Here is a 21676-nt window from a genome sequence, read left to right on the forward strand (position 1 = left end):
AGGAACTATTAGGCGGCAGCGCACAGGAAGAGCGGCTATAGACAAATACGTTTAGAATAGGTTTATCCCATCTGTTTGGGCCAGAAGATTAACGGGGCGCCAGTGCGCATGCGCAAACGCAAATATATACCCCCACCCCCCCCCCCCCCCCCCGGGTCGTTCTGTTTTCTGTTTGGGGATGACGCTAACTGGACGGAACAGAACAGAACGGATGACGCTGCCTCACTACAAAATTTTTGTTCCCATATAATTCTATCGCGAGTTCTACTAAATGAAAGGCGAACCATGCTTTGGTTTCCCTCAGGATTCCCATTCTGCAGAATTCTAGCCATAAAACGCCTGAAATTTCGATTCCCCTAGGACTTAGACAGCTGCTAGGATTTGTTTGGTTGCCATGGCGCCAGGGAACGCGGGACGGTGAAAAGGTTGGTGGCTCTAAAATACAAAAAGGTTCTTAAACTGCGAAAATTTGACGTGCGGTTTCTTAAGCCAGATGTAAACAAACTGTAAATGGAATGATAACTGCCAGGTTTAGAGTTTAGAGTTTTGTGTTCAGCCCAGATGAAGCTGGCAGCGGTTAACGCAATCCGCACGCGGGCGGCGCCTTATTCTGAAGCTGTTCATAGTGCCCACACCGAGACGCCATGCACCGAGAAAATAGAAGGACGCTAAATTTGGATCTTTCTTGTAAACCGCTCTGATGAAAAAAGCTCTAAACATGGAAGGAAGGTAGATTCGGTACATCATCTCTACTCGGTACATCGTCTTTACATTGTCTCAGTGTTGTTCTTTGTTCGTTGGCGTTCTTTCTCATCATGATTCGGTTTTCAATTGTGTGTTGTGCTGCACTGTTCGACAGTGAGGCTAGCCGCAAAGTTCGGTTAAAACCGAGAACGTCAGAGAAATTTTCTGATATTCCATCAAGTGAGCCTTTTCATTCGTTGAGATATCTATTCCGTCCCGAAATCACGCGTCTCCTCTTTTTTTTTTTATCTGTACGAACAGCTCTTGGAATCAATTGTGTTCGCCCAGTGATCAAGACGTCCAAGATGTAGTCTATATTTGACTTTAATTCCACGTGGCACCATCAGTCACTGATGCTTCCAAATTTAGTGGTTATCGAAGAGGGGTACGGTTTTTAAAACACCGTAGCAACGTCGCAATAAATTAGAAGAAATGAGAAGATTCTGCAAAACTGTCGCATAATTAAAGCGCAGATCAAATGTGTACATTATCCTATTTTGGGCCAGTAGAGCTTGAATACCAGAGCTGGCATCACATTACAGATTTAATGATTCCTTTCTTGAGAAAGTAAGCTCGAAGAAAAAGTAAAATTTGTGTTAACTGCAGAAACGCACAACACCCTTGCTAAACACCAAAAACGGAGCGAATGCACTCACCTATAACGGCTCGGGCTATGCGGGTCGTACTGTATTAGGTGCTTCAATAGTTTGTCCCGGGATAAATTGCACCATACCTGCAAAAACAGAATTTGTAGTTTAAAGGGTATTGTTTATGGAGACGATAATACTAACAGATTGAAACATCGTACAGCTATTGCAGACGACACAAGAGACTCAAAAAACAACGGATTCATTTAATTCAACAAGGCCACATACCATGGCATTAGCAATGAAGAACAACTTTTTTCCAGAGAAGTGCTCGAGGCCGTCTAAGCGAGTGTCCACCTCGTCGCACTTCTGTCTCAACAACTTGCTGTACGCCTGTAAATATGAATGTGTCTCATTAATACAAAGACATGCACAACCGCGATGGGTAATTGACACATTTTATTGCTTTCTTTTTTTACCAAAATGACAGCCATTACCCTAAAAGTTACTTTAACCCGCTATTGTCCCCTAATCTTGTTTTAGCCAAGAAATAGTCTAATCTGCAGATCTTTTAATTGAAGCCGCATTAAGAACAAAGACTTACTTTACAGGCTACCCCGAATTTAAACGCTCTGAAAAGAACCATTCTGATAGTCTAAAAATATCAGGGATTCCGGCTTCCCACCAATAAATCCTGCATTCAATATGATCGCTCATCACTTGTGGATGGAAGTACTTACCTTGAAAGCTAATCGGATGCCGCCATTGTCCGCAATGTTTTCACCCACAGTGTTGTTTCCATTCAACTGCGTTTACCGGAAAAAAGGAAGGCGAATGTTATACAATCGGAAAGTAGTAAGAATTTGTAGTGCCCAGGCAACAATTATTGCGGAGTAAAACAGTATAAGAGGTTACGTTCAGTGTTGTCAAAAAGAGAATGAATAGCAAGTGGTGAAATTCTTTTTTAAATTTGCTTTCAGTGTTCTTTATATGAAAACAAATTTGTGCGATTAAGTTTAGGTTACTTTGATCTTTACATTAGCGTCCGTTATAGCATTATATGAAGAGAAGGTTGACTTCTGTAAATCTACATACTGAGGACCGGTGCTTTATTGTGCTTTATCGTGCGGCCAACTGGCCCTAAAAATTTCTGCTTTCGTTCCGTAAGCCTCATGTGAGAAATATCTTGGTTTCTCGTTCATTCATACTGCATCCCCTTTTCGTAAATCATAGTTCGTTAGATTCTATTCCCTCATCATTTTTAATATGACCAGCAGGCAACGAAAGTTAACCTATACTACTAGCGTCTCGAGATGGGTTTGAGGCTTCTGGTCAAGGGGATCGCTATAATCTTATAATCCCTGGACTGCGCAATACGCGCTATGTATCGATGTCACATGACCAATTCTTTTATCTGAACTTCTGAGGTCTCTGTATCAAGTATATATTGGTCATTATATATAAGGACCCCATCTAGAAGTTAAGTAAGATACTGTTTTTTAAATTGCCAGAGAAAACGCCTTGAGTTCATACCGTCATGTTCAGTTTTTTCACAAAGATCCGTCCATACTGACGCTTGAAACAGTCCGCCTTTTCGTTGAACCTACTGCGGGTTCGTTTACTCCACCACTTTTCCAGTCGACCATTGTGGTTAAACTGGCTTCCTGCAAAGCACAACAAATAGGGATCCTAGGACGTTGAGCGCGGAATATTAGCATTAAAATTTTATCAACAGTCACAGGTTCAATTCGACGAGAGTTTTTTAAGACTTAGGCTCTTCCGGGTGCTGTTAGGCATGTCCATAGATGGAGGTTTTTTTTACACAGTGTTGCTGCTCACTTAGCCCTGAAGAAACAAAGTGGTTTCTTATAATTTGATTAGTCAAAAAACAAAAGCTCTTAATCTCTGTATGCTTTATGGGCATCATAGCTTTCCAATCGAACGCATCAGTTGTCTACAGTTTTACCACACCTGTGGAACACTTGTAACTAAGACTAACGCGACACTTATGCCAGACTTGGTTGAGTTGTTTTCTCCGTACAGTAGATTACTTCCACCGAATTGCCAATCACTACTTGTTCTATTCTGTCTCGCGTTTCGTGGCGGGCTGCAATATACCGTGTTCTATACGTAATATACCTTCGGCGAGTCATCCTCTAACAACTTACCCTGATCGTCAAAGCCATGGGTCATTTCATGCCCAACGACCGCACCAATAGCTCCGAAGTTTAGTGAGCTGTCAAAAAAGTAAAAAATTATGCGTTTAAAAGTAATGTAATGAACATTTCACCGACGAAGCGAGCGCACTCCGTTTGGATGCCATGTTCGCGATCTCAACGATCAGAGTGAATTATATATGAAGGTGAACATTATAGCTGAGCTGAACAGAAAAGCTCCAGTAATAAGTGTTAAGGAAACCATTTGAGCTTGAGCACAACTGTTGAATAAAACACGTCAAGTACGCGACGAATAGATGCTACACTCATTCACTTCTTTAAGTGGCGAATGAAGTGTCGAGCTGGTTTAGCCAGACGTAGAGCTTTGCGCGCACATATAATATGCTGGCTATCATGCCATCAATCATCTCTGCTTAGCTTGGCCAAGATTTTCATATTGGTCGCCTAAATATCGCAACATACAAGGACAGTTTACTAAAAAGCCATTCTAGAACCTCGTGAAAAAAAAAGTGGATTGCAAGGATCTCCGGTGATGAAAGAAAGTGTTCTCTTTCAAGACTGCAGTAAACACTACAGATTGAATGTGTAAACTCACCGCGGAAGTCCATACTGGTAAAAAACGCCTTGAAGTATTCCCGAAGGGTAGACTGCAAAACAAATGTTACGTGGTGTGTATTAAAGGGGACGAATTGTAGTGCCTAGCAAAGACATTACAGGAATGAAATACGCTGACACGGAACATTAGAAAGAATATTTAGACTATTGATTCTAATTAATCGTCATTTTCTTCGCTCAATCCTTGTGTTTCAGAAATAAATGTTTCAGTCCTACGTCAACTCAAGGCACTACTTCTGTCCAAAAATTGTGTTTTCTGTGAGCAACACGCTTGTAGTGCTGTAAGAAATTTTTATTGCTGCTTTTTATCTGATCCTTTTCGTTGGACGGAAGGAAGAAAGATGTTCGTTACTGCCTGCTTGGATGTAAACATGAAGCTACACTCTGAGGTATTTCTAAGCACCTTACCCATTTCATTGCTGCTTGAGTCGTAAAAAGCGTTTACCAGAGCTGCGCCGACGATCCAGCTGGATTTGAAAGAGAATAAAGAAGTGTGAGGTTATAGAAGTTAACTACCATATACAAAACCTGTCGCCACTGCTTCTTAAAAAGATATCTGTGGGCTCAATTTGGGAAAGAGGAACGAAGCAAGCGGTTTTTGGTGCAGCCTTAGCAACTCACTAAAAACATTTGGATGGATTAGGAAGCGTTTTGCAGTAAATTGTGTTGGCACAGGGCAGCCCCATAGTTGCTTTTGCACTCTTGACATTGAATGCGTGCCATGCATGGTACGTAGCGATCAGGAACAAGCCATAGGCAAAAAAAAAAATTCTTGTGAACCAAAGATCCCAAGCTTCTCGAGTACCTTCAGGAGTATTCTGTGTTGCATGCAGGGCAGTGCTTCTCGCTGCTAATGGTTGAATGTGGAACAGACGATTTTCCTCTGTCATTTAGACGGATCGAGCAAGAGGGACAATTCCATACATGCAAGGCATGGAAAAGGAAAACACTGGGTGGCAGCTTGCGGTCTTCTCAAACGAAGTTCTTATCTCACATGCTTTAAAGGCGGCTACTGATTTGTAACCCTGAGCTTTCGGGCCGCGAGCCCCGTTCCAAAATCATCTTAATTATTGTTTGCAGCTCAGTTCATGACCGTACAGCGCTGGAAAGCTTGAAAACCACATTGCGTTAGAAACACATTCTGATGTATTTTGAAAACGTTGGGGGGGGGGGGGGGGGGCATGAAGCCAGGAAAAGCAGTTTTTTTCGGCCAAGTTTGCCGTGCCTGTGGACTAATCTTTGTTCAATTATATTTATTCCTATCCCCGCAACATTGCTACTATAGACCCATTTACTTCTTATGCAATTTTTAGGAGGCCCCCAAGATCAGTCTTAGGCTTGGTATTTAAGAACGAGGCCTGGTGCAAAAATGAAGTGTCCTAATTAGTTTAATCCACGAAATCATCTGTTAAATTTCCTCTTAACTAGGATGTTAAACGACGTCGGATGGTTTCCTAATGCACAACTGTGCTGTAAACAAATCAAACACGAAAATGGGTTCTAATGTAACAAGCATGTTGTCCTGAGGAACTCATATTTATAATTAGTGCTAGAATCGCCCCAGCTAGGTGCGAATGAAATTTATCGTGTTTCGTATCAGATACCTACTCCAGCTCTTTCTTATAGCGCTGACGTAGCTTTTCCAGCTTCTTCTTGCCGTTGTTTGCTGCTATGTGGTGCCACATTGTTAAGAAAGCGCTGTTGGGGTCAAGCTGTGGTACCTGTAACGGTAGAGAAGGTTCTCAATTCCATAGCGGTGAAAAAGGGAAAGACTGCTCATATCTTTTCTATTCACTCGACAGACAAAGGCCACTACAAACCCCTACGTTTTTAGTTTTGCGTGTATATGGTCAATCTTAACACTTTTAATGGTTTTTGTTATCGATATGCGTGAGAAAAATCGCACAGGCCGTTACAACTGATAGAACTACTTCCCGGCGTTGTCAAACGGCTCTGCACCTGTTTTAGAAAAATGCACATGCCATCCTCCTTAAACTTCTACCCTGCTGACCCGGACTATATCGCTGCTCTAGCGTTTTTCTGAGATATAGTTTAATCACCATCATTCACTTGGTGTTTTTACCAGCATCAAACGGAACACAGACAATACTGCTGCAAAGCGAACGAAGAAATATATTAGCTGTTGTAAAGCAAAATTTCCCTACGTTACCATTTCGTAAAATTGTTTTTTTTTTTACTGACGAACAAAAACCTCTGCAGCTAGTATTTAGTCTTCCTCAACTAAGCGTTTCTGTTCTTGCTGTGCCCGTAAAACAACCGCTGTGGAATTTCATTTCGGGCTGGTGGTAAAACGATTGCTCAATACGTTTTCACAACTGGCTAGTATATGTTTCATGCAAGTGTGAAACAAGAAGTTGTGGCACAGCGATAATTTTTGCATTTAATTCTCTGTGTGGCTCCCTGCTCGATAGTGTACTCATAGGGTTCATTAGCCTTTCGCTACAAATATGCTGCTCGCCACATAGCATCATAAAATTATGAGGGCGGACATTAAGCGCATCGATGGGACTTTTAACTTCACAGCTGAACACGAATTTTACTTCTGGTTGCTTCTTAAGGTTGCGCAACATATGAAAGGCACGGATTTCGCAAGTAATGAAGAGGCCGCCGATGGAGTGTTATTTTTTTGTGTAAGTATGCACATGTAAGCGGATGGCTTAAATGTGTGTATGCTATCACAATGTACAGGTGCCGTCAAAAGTAAATGGAAGACAATATTCACGAAAAAATTTAATCATCGGCGCCGCAATTCATGCATCCTTGAATACATATGCGCAGCCTAATTGTGTTTGTGCGAATTGCACTGTGCACCAACAAGCACGGACCATTATGCTTTAGATTTAAAGAAATTAAATTTTTTTGACTATGTCGCCTTCCATTTACTTTTGACGGCGAGTGTACGTCCAAAGCTATCTGATTTCTTAGACGGAGAACCGTCTGTACTTTGTAACTAAGCTATGCTGAATGACTTCACTAAACTACGATACAGCATAAAAACGATAAATTGGCGACAAATGTACGTCCAAAGCTATTTGATTTCTTAGACGCAGAACTGTCTGTACTTTATAACTAAGCTACGCTGAGTGACTTTGCTTAAGTACGATACAGCACAAAAATCAGAAATTGGCGACAAATGCTCTTGACCCGGAGAGCCTGTACCACTCTGCTAACCAATCACAAGAGTAAATAAAAGAAACATTAGATCATTTCGCTCCTAACATGGAAGCTCAGTGGATCTAAATTGTATCGGCTTTAACTTCACGTGGTGTCTGTCTAGCTGTTTGCTTCGGTAGGAAGGAAAGCTTTGCTCTAACGATCCCCTATTACCTAGTCATTGAAGACTGAAGTATGACGGTCAGGAATGAAGGCGTATTTGGATTATAGACGTGGGTTCTACCGGAAAACAGAAGTTACAGCCTCTAAAATAGGCATTCGTGAAGACGGACTGCGGTTGAAATCAGTCTAATACTTTAAGGCCAATGCATGTGTGTCGATATATTTAGCCGTTCTAACATTTTGCAATCCCAGTCTCGTGGTTCAGCAACAGAAAAGTGATTAAACAAGACCACCTTAGTCGTAGTAATTTCATTCAGTTCAATTTTTAACTGCTGCGGTTGTGCGTTTTTCCCACTGCTTGTCTCTAATAGGTAGAGACGCCTTAGTTGACCCCATTCCCAACCCCTCGGAGGAGCAGTGGGAGGCTATTCTGCTCAGCGATGATCCTGACCGTCAGCACTGGCTGGTGGGGAGGGCCAGCGCAGCAGCAGCAGCCAGTGGACTACCGGACTAGGCGGCCCACCCACATGTTCTGAGAACATTGAAGAAATAAAGATGTTTGTAATCAATCAATCAATCAATCAATCACACTGGAAGTTCGCGTTTTTGTGAAATGGTGGAAAGCAGACACTTACGTTGTTGTAGAGGCCTTCGAGAAATTCCAAATTGAGACCCCATGATGGGTAAGCAATTTTAGCTTCCATTTTTCTCAGCTGGAATAGGAGAAAAAATTCTGGAATCATGCATACTTCAATAAAGGCATTTCGTGGTTCCAGCCCAATCCCTTCGAAAAAAAGAAAGAAAACCTGTGTAGTCAACAAGTGCTGTCCCAAACTCCGCTGCCAACAAATTACTGTTTTTTTTTCATTTTTTTTACAGGTGGCAAACCACTGAGAAAGTGAAACTTTCTTTTCTCTTTCCAGCGGCTTTCACAGCTATTCTTCATGACCGCGGCGAAAAGCTAGCGCAAGTGTTCCATCATCCGAGTTTAGCTCCTTCAGTGATCATGTCTTAAAATAAAATACTTTCTAGGGCCACTTCGTAAGGCATCTCAAGAAGAAAAATGCACATCTGGGCTGGACCCTGGAAATAAGTTGGTATCCTCTCAGCTCCTTGCCTCCGTTCACTCATGTGGGGAATTTTCTCTGAAATAGCGATAATATCTTCCAGCATCGGCAACAACTACGTGAAGAAAATTTAATGTTTTTTAAGGCGAAAGCCTTTAATACCTCATACTGTCGTTAGCAGACGCTGTGGCAGCCGTGTCGACAGACGCGTCGGCAGCCGTGTCGACAGACGCGCCGGCAGATTTGTCCGCCTTACGGCGTCACTGCCTAAAAAGAAGCTGCGCCGAGGGTTGGAATCGAACCGGAGCCTTTGGCATTTGAAGCGGAGACGCTACCACTCCGCCACGAAGGCTCAAGGTTTGAGCATGAATAAAGGCGCATCTAGTGGATGCATGGGTTTCATAAATAAATTAAAAGGAATAAAGTGAAGGAAAGGAAAGATAAAAAAATAAAAATAAGAAAATAAACCAAAATGAAAACAAAATGAAAATAAGGTATGAAAATAAAAATAAAACAATAAAATAAGAAAAAGAGCAAAAAAATATGAAAAAAAAATAAATAGGAACAGACAGTGCGCCAGGAAACGCTTTCGCCTTGCAGCACTTTAGAGAGCCAAAGTGCCCCCTGAATTTCTGCTGTTCTTAGTATTTGTATCGTATAAGTAATAGTTCTTAGCTTGAAAACTGTCTACAAGGAGCGATTCAGTACTATCGCGCTCAGTATGAGCTACACCACGCAAGCGCCCGGGCAGACGCTAGCGCGGTGTAGCTCATACTGCCCGCGATGCGCTTCTAAAGACAAATTTCCGCAGTAACGAACGCTTGCTGCGCTCTTGAGCCTCATCTACCCAGGAGGCGGGCGGAAATTTCTTGAGCACTTTGTTTCGGCTGTGAACATATATGTTTACGAGCAAACGCGTTTTTCAGCAGGGACATTCGAAAGAGAGCGCATGCATTTCTATTTAGATCATGGCATCCACTAGAGCAAGAATACTTTGCCAAACACGTTATACAAGCAAGCACCAGTCTTGAAAGCAGAAGCCATCGTTTTATGCCACGGGAGTGATCCCAAGGTGTAACCAGAAAAAAGAGAAACATAAGAAAAAACAACCGGTGCGAAAAGAAGATAGCGACCAAAAATAATTTCTCTGCACTATAACGAATGCATATTGCCGAATCGGTTCTGTGCAGGTGCTTCATAACAGTGAACTGAATAAAACCTTGCGATTTTCTGCACCACGAAAAACAAAATAAATAACATAGTGAAATAGAAATGTCGAGAAATAGCCGTGGGGAGGGCACAACATTTTTAGCATTCACATATCAATTACAGCTACAAAACTTTGTCCAAGTTTTTTGTCCTGGGAAAACCGAGAACCAGGTCTGGTGAAAGCATGTCTCCATTATAGATAATTGAGTACCCGTCGGAACTGGGTCCAAACCACGGACCTCCTGCATATTCGGCGGATGCTAGAACCACGAAACAAAATGAGGTGAGGTGAACGCAGTTAACAAGGTAAGACCAAGGAAGGTATGTAATTTTGCATAACCTGTGGAGAAAACTTTTATTACGCACCTTAAGCAGCGCTTTGGCTTTAGTTGCTTTATCCATCCAGCGGTTGCCCTGAACTGACTCTTGGAATACTTCTTTCAGCCTGACGACTAGGTCTTCTACCTGAAGTAAAGAAACGTTTATTTATAACGCTAAATATTATTTTTCTTGGCTCCTGTGGCTTCCGAAGGTGACGTGACAGCTCATGGCTGTCACGTCACCAGGCAATGACACTGCACTGACTGTAGGGGCGCATTTTGACTCGAAAGATGCTGGTTCGATCCCGGTGCGGCGGTCGAATTTCGATGGAGGAGAAATTCTACAGACCCGTGTACTGTGCGATGTCAGTGCACGTTAAAGAACTCCAGGTGGTGGAAATTTCCGGAGCTCTTCACTACGGCGTCCCTCGTATCCTGAGTCGCTTTGGGAAGTTAAACGCCTATAAACCCATAAACCCATTTTGTGTTTTTTTGCAATGTAGTTCAGCAAAACAACTGATTCGATGAGCTGGCAACGGTGATCTCTACCTACAGTATAATTATACTTTGGGACCTGTCAATATTCAGTCAAGGGAACATTCTTCCTTTTCGACTGCGCTAGGGGAGGTCCGCTGATAAATTCGCGCTGATGCCTTGATGTGCTTCTATGATTTGCCCTGCCAGCGAGTCGTGGTTTCTGTCTATAACAATGCGCATGAAAAAATAGAAACAAAAGGAATTACTGCAGTGTATGCTGAAGATAATTCCTTCTCAAGCGTGGGCAATCCAATTTTTTATTTCGGACGTATCCGTTTGGAAGAAGACCCTTTGCATTTGACGACCACTACGATAGGGCCCTTATAGTTATTTAACTTGAGTGAGCCTTCTGTGTCTTCTTTCCGGTTTTCCGGCGTGAACAGGAACGCCTTTTTTACTATTGAGAGTATGAGATTAGCCTTGTTCTGAGGAAGTACAGATATTACTGTGCTATTTTTTTAAAGTTGCTCCCATTTTATTACTTGATAAGCACAGTACTTTCATCAACGACAAACCGAAAATTTCCTGCATAATACGTAGTTGACCAATCTTTACACACATGCGGAACGCCTGTGCTTGGTTAGGATTGGATAAGAAAATTTTGCTTTAGGTAATCAAGACGTGAGTCTAGCAGTATTAGGGACGGAATAAAGAAACCCTAGTAACATTCCGGTGTCTGCCAACACTGATAATATTATGCCACAAAAACCATATATTCCCCCCAAAAGGCCTAGTTTTGAAAATTCCTGAAACCCCTTCAACTAACACCTGGTATTTTTTTTCTTTCTAACATTCTTTACATGAAGCGCGTGATGCCATTTGCGGGCGTGGTGCCGGAGTTTCATTTTTTTTTGCAAAGGTAAAGTGGCAGTACTTTTCCTTCTCCCCTTCTGCACAGATGCGCAGTGGTAGGCTCGCGCAATAGAAAAGAAAATTTTCCGGGTTTACCTCGTTCTTCGCTTCGGGGCTGAATTTTTCTTTCACGTAGAGATAGCCAGTGATCTCCTTCATCGCTCTATTCATCAATACTGTGCACTCTTCCCAGCGAGGCCTCCTCTTCTCAATTCCTGATGTAGCCTTTCTGAGCTCGAAGAAAGCGTCTCTGATGCTCTTCGATGCATGCTCAGCCCATGTGAACATGACACGAAGACCGATGAAGTTGAACAACGTCACACTGCGAAGTTAACATATGCAGATATTATTTGTGCAAACATTTTGCATAATTTTTTTTTCATAACGTATTGCATTCTGTAGCTTCAACACTAAAACTGCTGCACACTTCAGAATAAAAGAAAAAGAAATGGCACCAAGTTTCAGAGGCGATAGACCGCATTCCCCGCTATTGAAATTCTTCTCTACACGTTCTCTGGGTTAAGCAAAAGGCTGTGAAGAGAACTGAACAAACAGGAGAGTTCGTTGGTAAGAATGGTCTTTTTGTGCCAAACCTGACCGTCACCCGTGATTTTTTGGTCGAAAAATTCCCCCAAGGAAAGAATGTTGACGCGATATAAACTTGATATTTTTTTCCAAAAATCATATATTAAGAGCTTGTAAGTCCAGCTTGCCTAACAACATTGGGCTCCGGAACTTGTTTCTGTACGTCGAACTCTCACGATAAAGCAGGACGAAGGATGTAAGCGCGGATTGTTTTTTCGTATTAGTGCTCCTCCTCAGGAAAGCGAACGAATAAAACAACGCACATCATCATCGTCATTATCATCATCATCAGCCCGACTCCGCCCACTGCAGGACGAAGGCCCCTCTCATGTCTCTCCAATTAACCTTGTCCTTCGCCAGCCGCGGCCACCATATTCCCGCAAATTTCTTAATCTCATCCGCCCACCTAATTTTCTGCCACCCCCTGATACGTTTGCCTTCTCTTGGAATCCACTGCGTTACCCTTAAGGACCAGCGGTTATCTTTCCTTCGCATTACATGCCCTGCCCAAGCCCACTTCTTCCTCTTGATCTCAACTAGGATATCATTAACGCGCGTTTGTTCCCTCACCCACTCTGCCCTCTTCCGATCTCTTAATGTTACACCTATCATTTTTCTCTCCATAGCTCCCTGCGTTGTTCTTAACTTAAGCTGAACCCTTTTTAGCCTCCACGTTTCTGCCCCATAGGTGAGTACCGGTAAGATACACCTGTTGTATACTTTTCTCTTGAGGGATATTGGTAAACTGCCAATCATGATCTGAGATAACCCGCCATATGCGCTCCACCCCATTCTTATTCTACTAGTTATTACCCTTCCATGATCTCGAAAGGCACAACCCAGAAGCAAACTACGTGCTTGATATCAACACTTAATTATTTTGGAGGCTCCTCCGAGCATAGCATTGGCGGTAAACCACCTTCTGGTTCTCTACAACAGCCTAACGACACCATGCCTCTAATCCCTAGAGCATTTTTACTCTAGTCCATTTTAAAGGGAAATGTGTGGTATATGCTCCTCGGGTCAAATATTATCATTCTGCATTAGGTAGTGAAAGATGGGCTGTCTAAAAGACGACTCACGATTTAAGGATCAGCGCGATGCGATCGTCTGCCACTTTGAAACCATTAATTTTCTCCACATGTCATTTTGGGTGTGGCCCTTCCGACCTAGATATTGATTGTCCAAAAACCCTCCAGTAAATCAGACATAGAATTCTCGTTCAAAAAATAATCATAGTATGCTACACTATTTGGCCTAAGTGGTTCATGAAATACAGTACAGACGCCAACAGTGAACACTTCAACGTTTTGCTTTTTTTTTAATCGACACAAGTAAACATCTGCTGTTTGTAATTTCTCAGAGCAGGATGATACTTATATTGCATGTATAATTATTTTACAGGCGTGTGCCTATTCTAGAGTACTACTTAATAGAACTTTCTTTATTTTCCGCAATGTCTGCAAACCAGAGAAAACATTGGCTTGCAGTTTAGCATTGATCACTGGAAAATTGAGCGAAAACAAAGCTTTTTTTTTCTGGTGGACACCACCGCTACGTACCTGAAAGCGGGATTGAGGTATCCACTGACCCAGGGAGCCAGTGACTCAGGGAGTTGGCGAAGTCGATGTGCAATACACAGCACGAAAGTGGGTTGCAGTTTAACATGCGATTTGTTCGGATGCGGTGATAGCCCACTGCTCTCGTGTAGTGGGCAGCAAAGCTGGTACGTTCGCGCCGCTGCGGGTTTCAATCCTCGTCGTTGATATTCACTTTATTTAATTTTATTTAACTTGGCGCACCACCTCGAACATCGCAAGATCTTGTTAGAGGTTAACCCAGCGAAACAGTGCTTCCCCACTAAAACGAAAAAGGAACACGGGCAGAGTGCGAAGCGCCAGAATGAAGCGTGTGCTCTCCCCTCTGTTCAGTGTTCTTTTATTCCTAATAATGTTTCGAAGTACCGATTGGCACGAACTTCTCCACTCCCGCTACCACTACCACCCATTTCTTGCATTTACCGCCCATTTTGCTGCATGACACTAGAGCAATTTCACTTTCTTTTTTATTGCGAAAGCAATACTACTTGCACTTTCACGCCTTTGCCGTGCCGCGGCCGGGGACCACCATCGTGCCGCGGCGGTGACCACCACTGACCTTCATTTGACCTTGATTGCATTAGATTGGATTAGATTAGATTAGATTGTATTGGACTGGACTGGATTGGATTAGATTAGATTAAATTGGATTGAATTAGATTAGATTGCATTGGATTGGACTGGATTGGATAGGAGTGGATTGTATTAGAGTTAATTGGATTTGATTGAATTGAATTGAATTGAATTAGATTAGATTAGATTAGATTACATTGCATTGGAGTGGAGTGGAGTGGATTGGAGTGGAGTGGGTTGGACTGGATTATATAACCGATGCATCACCACAAGTCTAATCACAAGCACCACCACCAGCTACGCTACCAGCTGTACCATGGCGTACTTACGGATATTGCTTTCACAATTACCGGGCTTAACCAAGCTAAGCCACAGCGAATTTTTTTACACAGCAGTAGGCATTTGAATTATAGTGGAATCCTTACGGATTGGTTTTCTCCAGCAACTTGACCATTTTTCTGTAGTATTCCAAAGCGTATACTTCTATTGTTTCGTCTTCTGTCAGAACTATGTCGCCTTTGATGAACTCCTTGTTCAGAACACCTAGAATAGGAAACTGGCGAGAATTGTGACGCATTAAAATTTTAGGAAATGTAAATTTGCACCTTAAACTACAAAAGCTAATGGTTTCTAGCATGTACTGACGTTGGGATGTTACAGAAGCACTTCTAATAGTGCTTTTGTTGCTGAAAGTGCCGATATGTTGTAAAGCTAGAGGCTAGTGATCCCGGAGGTTTTGGGTTGTTTTCAGCAAGCGATCAATGGTTGCAGAGTTGGAACAGAGTTGATTTTTATATGCAGCGGTTGGTTAAAAAGAAGTGGATTCAGTGGCGTCAGTGAGTTGTGTCTGCAGTATACTATGTGTGCACGGGTTCCTCTGCCAGTTTTTAATGGGGCAAATGCCCAAGCAGCCCTGGTGATTGGCCCAATATTGGAAATCACTGGTGCTATGTAGGATCCGCCTTTGCCAATATATTTTCGTTATTGGGCCAATATATTTCCGATTATTGGGCCAATTAGATGTGTTGTTGAGGTAGTGTTATAAAAGTGTTACATAAGAAGTGCTAAAATTGGCGGCACTCTTTCGAAAGCAGTATTCCCATTCTTTCATCCGCCATGTAACTAAATATTTCAAAGAAGATCAAGTCCTACATTCTTGGATAAAAATATCGAAAATTTAAAATTGTAAAACGCTGCTATGAAAATATTAAAGGTAATGGTCCATTTTTCTTATTATAAATAGCAAAATACTTCTTTTAAAGCGTTTCCATTGATAGCATCGAAAAGTTAAGACTGCCATAGAAAACCAAAGGGGGGACGCTTTTAACGATAGGAGAAGCGTTAATAGAAAAAGAGGTGCAAGGCTGCCGTCGGGTGATCAGCGGTTAGATTGATTGTTATAGCGAAATGTTATATTATCTGAAAGAATTGCGATCATAAACGGTTTCCCGCCCAAAATACTTTTGTCCAGAATTGCTGGGTATTATATGCATAGTAAAAATCCGTTGAGCACAAGATGAGTGGATGCTACAGGCGTATAAACCACAAGAATAGCGATGTCCCCATGTCTTTATTTTATCTGTATGTTTTAGTCTCGCAGTTGGTGGCCAAATTATCGCACACATTTGAAGAGAATTTTGCGCAGAAGGTGGTTGTAGAGGTTTTAATATCGGCGGTCTCGCGCAATTTTTTCCATCAGCGCCTGTGTCTCGTCTCTCCTTCCTGCGTCCTTCGTGAAGTTTGCGCTGTTTTTATTGCGAAAGCAATACTACTTGCACTTTCACGCCTTTGCCGTGCCGCGGCGGTGACCACCATTGACCTTCACTTGACCTTCATTGCATTAGATTTGATTAGATTGGATTGGACTGGGTTGAACTGGACTGGATTAGATTAGATTAGATTTGATTTGATTAGATTAGATTGGACTGGATTTTAGGTGGAGTGGATTGGATTGGATAGGATAGGAGTGGATTGGATTTGATTGGATTTGATTGGATTGGATTGAAATGGATTGGATTGTATAACCGATGCATCACCACAAGTCTAACCACAAGCACCACCACCAGTTACACTACCAGCTTTACCAGCGTAGGTACGGATATTGCTTTCGCAATTACCGCGCTTAATCAAGCTGAGCCACAGCGAATTTTTCGTTGTCATCGAATAGAACACGAGACAAGCACGTCTGCTTCCCGGAGCCATGCATTCAAGTACTTACGCTCGTGTAGTTCCTTTGCAGAGTTGTTATAGTTGTTCGATGATAGATAGAAAACATGTCTCTTCTTTCTTCATTGCTTCCAGTCAGCTGTAATTGTTTGAAAATTTGTAAAATATCAAGGATCAGTGTTTGAGCTCCATCATAGCGACCAGTTCATTGGTGCAGCACGGAGAAAACAGAACGCAGATAATCAAGAGCACATTTAAAAATATACTTTAAACTTGGTCCATTTTTACGGCTAGATATGTGCGCTGTTATCTCAACGTACCGCGATCGTAAAGAGCATCTGAACGAAAGATTTATTGTTACGCTGAGTAGTCGAGCAGATATGAAATCTTTTGAAGTAAAAAATATTAAAATGAACGACGATAACAGATCACAGGGCCAACGGCAGGGTTAGCCCACCGAAACTTGAAGCTTCAATGGCGCAAGGACTGCCGGATTACAGGACACTGCATTGCACACTGCCGGCTTGGGACTTTCGTTAATGTTAGGAGAAGGTAAGTGACGCCAACCAAGTAAAATACAGGAAAAACACGACGTTTCGGGACCGGCTCGGCCCCTTCTTCACGGTGTGACTACGGGCGAGCGCAGCTTGGCTTTTTAAGCCCCTGTGTGGAGGACCTGCGGGTCAATGGCCGCAGCCCATGGACGTAGGATGAGGGGAGAGTCCCCAGGGAACGATTAACATTCTCTCGTGTTTGCTGTATGTGCCACGACTCGAGTAGAAGCCTCCTGCGTGGGTTAGCTTCCGTTTCCAATACAATGGTGCTGTCGAAGTCAATTGGGTGGTCACACCCTTCACAGTGTTCGGCCACGGCGCTGCGTTGACGATTCATGTGACGGACGTCCGCTTTGTGTTGGTTCATCCTTTCCGCGAAGTTCTTCGTTTCCCCTATGTACGACGCCGGGCAGACGGAACACGGAATTTTGTACACGACGCCCTGGGCCTTTTCTCTGGGCTGCCGGTTTTTTGGGCGGGGGAGAAGGCGACCGATAGTGCTGGTCGGTTTGTGCGTTGTCAGCACCCCTTCTTTTCCGAGAATGCGACCGAGCGTCTCGCTCACGCCTCTCACGTAGGGGATGCAAACACGTTTCCGCTTCTGGCATGCGTCTGAGGAAATAATAGACCGGATTTTGTTTTGCCTTTCTTGTTTCCTGATAATGCGCCGGATGAATGAGCTTGGGTAGCCGTTCTTTTGGAGGTCAGAAATGACTCGGTTCTTCTCCTTCCTTTTTTCTTCACTTGAGGAACATATGGAGTCGGCTCTCTTCAGTAATGACGTCACGACAGATGCTTTGTGCGGGATGGGATGGTTCGAATCGAAATGTAGGTACCGTCCTGTGTGGGTTGGCTTCCTGTGCACCGAGGACTGCAGGCCTTTGTCGTGCCTTGTAAGTAGGACATCCAGAAAAGGCAGGCTGCCCTGCTGTTCATGCTCAACAGTAAATTGTATGGCCGGTTCAACTGAATTTAGATGACTCTGGAGGTTTTCTATCTCTGAGGTTTTCACCACACAAAAGCAGTCGTCTACATAACGGAGGAATAACTTTGGCTTGGGATTAAAGGAGGAGAGGGCCCGGCTTTCGACGTCTTCCATGGTTAGGTTAGCCACTGTGACTGAAATTGATGCCCCCATAGCAGTTCCGGTTGTTTGCTTGAAAAATTCTCCGTTGTAGGTGAAAAAGGTACTGCGCAGACAGAGGTCGAGAAGGCGACATACCTCATCGACGTTGAGTGGAGTTCTCTCGTGCAGCGTTTGGTCGTTTTCGAGTGCGCGGCGAGCAACGGACACAGCAAGGGGAACCGGTACGCAGGTAAATAGCGACACCACGTCAAACGAGACTAGGCCTTCGTCTTCCTCCACGGTAAGGTTCGAGACAAGTTGGACGAAATGCCGCGAATTCTGTACATGCGTGGGTGTTCTGCCGGCCAGCGGCGCCAGTACCTTGTGCAGGTAGTCAGAGAGACGTCGCAGAGGAGACAGGGTGAAGTCTACAATTGGCCGAAGGGGGACGCCAGGTTTGTGAGTTTTAGGTAGCCCGTAAAAACCTGGAATCCTCTGTTCTCGCAAAAGGACATGGATTCAACATATCATCTGGTCCCGCCCTCCCAAAACTAGTCGCGGCTGTTGAAGATGCGATCCAGCACCTGGAGCCGCACGTCAGGGAAGAGGTCCGCCTGAAAGCGATTGGTGTCATCGCCAAGGTACCCCCCAAATTTCCGAGCAATCTGTCTCAACTGGAACGAAAAGCCCTACGCGGTCTCAGGGACGACACCGACATCGTCATACTCCCGGCAGACAAGGGCAACTCTACAGTGGTGATGGACCGACGCGACTACGAGGAGAAGGCGTCAGCCCTTTTGAGCAGTGGGGCGTATGAGAAGGTTCGCAAGGATCCGACTTCAAACACTCAGGCAACACTCAACAAAACCCTGGCAGAGATGTTCAAGCGGCATCCTGATTTCAAATGGCTTTACCTCCGCCTCATCTCCAGAAACGGCTCAGCTCCAGGTTTTTACGGGCTACCTAAAACTCACAAACCTGGCGTCCCCCTTCGGCCAATTGTAGACTTCACCCTGTATCCTCTGCGACGTCTCTCTGACTACCTGCACAAGGTACTGGCGCCGCTGGCCGGCAGAACACCCACGCATGTACAGAATTCGCGGCATTTCGTCCAACTTGTCTCGAACCTTACCGTGGAGGAAGACGAAGGCCTAGTCTCGTTTGACGTGGTGTCGCTATTTACCTGCGTACCGGTTCCCCTTGCTGTGTCCGTTGCTCGCCGCGCACTCGAAAACGACCAAACGCTGCACGAGAGAACTCCACTCAACGTCGATGAGGTATGTCGCCTTCTCGACCTCTGTCTGCGCAGTACCTTTTTCACCTACAACGGAGAATTTTTCAAGCAAACAACCGGAACTGCTATGGGGGCATCAATTTCAGTCACAGTGGCTAACCTAACCATGGAAGACGTCGAAAGCCGGGCCCTCTCCTCCTTTAATCCCAAGCCAAAGTTATTCCTCCGTTATGTAGACGACTGCTTTTGTGTGGTGAAAACCTCAGAGATAGAAAACCTCCAGAGTCATCTAAATTCAGTTGAACCGGCCATACAATTTACTGTTGAGCATGAACAGCAGGGCAGCCTGCCTTTTCTGGATGTCCTACTTACAAGGCACGACAAAGGCCTGCAGTCCTCGGTGCACAGGAAGCCAACCCACACAGGACGGTACCTACATTTCGATTCGAACCATCCCATCCCGCACAAAGCATCTGTCGTGACGTCATTACTGAAGAGAGCCGACTCCATATGTTCCTCAAGTGAAGAAAAAAGGAAGGAGAAGAACCGAGTCATTTCTGACCTCCAAAAGAACGGCTACCCAAGCTCATTCATCCGGCGCATTATCAGGAAACAAGAAAGGCAAAACAAAATCCGGTCTATTATTTCCTCAGACGCATGCCAGAAGCGGAAACGTGTTTGCATCCCCTACGTGAGAGGCGTGAGCGAGACGCTCGGTCGCATTCTCGGAAAAGAAGGGGTGCTGACAACGCACAAACCGACCAGCACTATCGGTCGCCTTCTCCCCCGCCCAAAAAACCGGCAGCCCAGAGAAAAGGCCCAGGGCGTCGTGTACAAAATTCCGTGTTCCGTCTGCCCGGCGTCGTACATAGGGGAAACGAAGAACTTCGCGGAAAGGATGAACCAACACAAAGCGGACGTCCGTCACATGAATCGTCAACGCAGCGCCGTGGCCGAACACTGTGAAGGGTGTGACCACCCAATTGACTTCGACAGCACCATTGTATTGGAAACGGAAGCTAACCCACGCAGGAGGCTTCTACTCGAGTCGTGGCACATACAGCAAACACGAGAGAATGTTAATCGTTCCCTGGGGACTCTCCCCTCATCCTACGTCCATGGGCTGCGGCCATTGACCCGCAGGTCCTCCACACAGGGGCTTAAAAAGCCAAGCTGCGCTCGCCCGTAGTCACACCGTGAAGAAGGGGCCGAGCCGGTCCCGAAACGTCGTGTTTTTCCTGTATTTTACTTGGTTGGCGTCACTTACCTTCTCCTAACATTAAATTTCCCAACCAGACAGACTTCTGTCGAATGTTTTCTTTTGACTTTCGTTAACACTGCATACAAACCTCCCCCACTCGTATTTTATTTTATGTAAGGTGTTAGCCTGTCATTTTGCTTTTCATTTGTAGTATGGGGGGGGGGGAGGCACCGTTGGTGTTTCATATACTGGACTTTAAAACAGAGGCGCACAGTCAGATGAAATCCACATACCACCAAGCACTGCAGGTCAATAATATTTTTTATACTTTCCCCTATTTAGAAACTTCCATTCCCTGCGTAATCGCAAAATAAACCTGAATAACAAAACATGGAGCATTTACACTCATTAGTATTGAAAACACTCCTTCAAAGACCACCTGAAAAATTTGCTCCTCCCGCTAGCATTTTCTGCTATTTAAGCACAAATATTATGGAGCCGTAGTGAACTGAGCATAATTAATCATGCTCATCACGAATCCAACAAGCATCCATAACTATGGTGTACTAGAATATGGGGTAGTGTGTTCAGGGAGGACTCGCGGCTGTCGCTGTTGATGTCGAAAGCCACGAGACGGCGCCACCAGAGCACGGGCTGTCACTGCATGCACTCCTCCCGATACGCGGCGGTGCGTTCTGTGCATATTGCACCCAATATTTTTGGTCCTTTTAAAAGCCAACACTTCAGTAACGTGCCCTGTATATGTTTGTCGTTGTACATGCACGACAAATAAAATTAAATGCGATAGGACAAGTCGCACACCGAAGCAAAAAAAAGAGCAGTGACTAGCAGACGGCCGCGAAACAGCCAAAATTGCGGAAAAACAGCTCCGCTAATTTATTGTAACAATGTCATTGAATTGAAACAACGTTTTAAAAGAAAGAACACAATGAAGTCTGCAGGTCATTGTTAAAATACTAATTTTTGGCTGCCCTGCATTCTTCCCGACAACCTCATATTTTCTTTTGCTAAGAGTGCGGCTCCAAATTCTTTTCCAATAGCTGCAATGTGTACAGACGCAGAGAACTTGCAGTGGGTACCGCTGCCGAGGAAAGATAGAACACAAGGGTGCTGAACAAACTGTTGTGCATACTGCAGCGAGCAGGAAGCGCGACCTCGAAATCGTGACCAATTCATGATCAGACGGCCGCGGTGGCATGCTTATGAACATTGGCTGATTTTCGCATGCAGTTTTTTTTTCGCCCTGCCTCTTGCGACTGGTTGATGCCCTTGA

The 21676-nt window shown here is 44.2% G+C and overlaps 1 protein-coding gene across 1 annotated transcript in view; it reads right to left on the bottom strand.

Annotated features, from left to right (window-relative positions):
* The window catches only part of LOC149366290 (neprilysin-1-like), a 44452-nt gene that overhangs the window by 746 nt on the left and 22030 nt on the right, over positions 1 to 21676 (bottom strand). The window contains exons 7-19 of the mRNA XM_089550092.1: positions 16380 to 16466; positions 14587 to 14717; positions 11502 to 11727; positions 10063 to 10161; positions 8056 to 8133; positions 5732 to 5844; positions 4532 to 4590; positions 4104 to 4155; positions 3500 to 3567; positions 2865 to 2995; positions 2072 to 2137; positions 1620 to 1724; positions 1401 to 1477 (exon numbers count right to left, since the gene is read on the bottom strand). Coding sequence (XP_089406218.1) covers positions 1401 to 1477; positions 1620 to 1724; positions 2072 to 2137; positions 2865 to 2995; positions 3500 to 3567; positions 4104 to 4155; positions 4532 to 4590; positions 5732 to 5844; positions 8056 to 8133; positions 10063 to 10161; positions 11502 to 11727; positions 14587 to 14717; positions 16380 to 16466 — 1292 coding nt within the window. The remainder of the gene's footprint in view (positions 1 to 1400; positions 1478 to 1619; positions 1725 to 2071; positions 2138 to 2864; positions 2996 to 3499; positions 3568 to 4103; positions 4156 to 4531; positions 4591 to 5731; positions 5845 to 8055; positions 8134 to 10062; positions 10162 to 11501; positions 11728 to 14586; positions 14718 to 16379; positions 16467 to 21676) is intronic.

This window comes from Amblyomma mixtum, chromosome 1 (genome assembly GCF_055824585.1).
Source record: "Amblyomma mixtum isolate Tamu chromosome 1, ASM5582458v1, whole genome shotgun sequence".
Lineage (NCBI taxonomy): Eukaryota > Metazoa > Arthropoda > Arachnida > Ixodida > Ixodidae > Amblyomma > Amblyomma mixtum.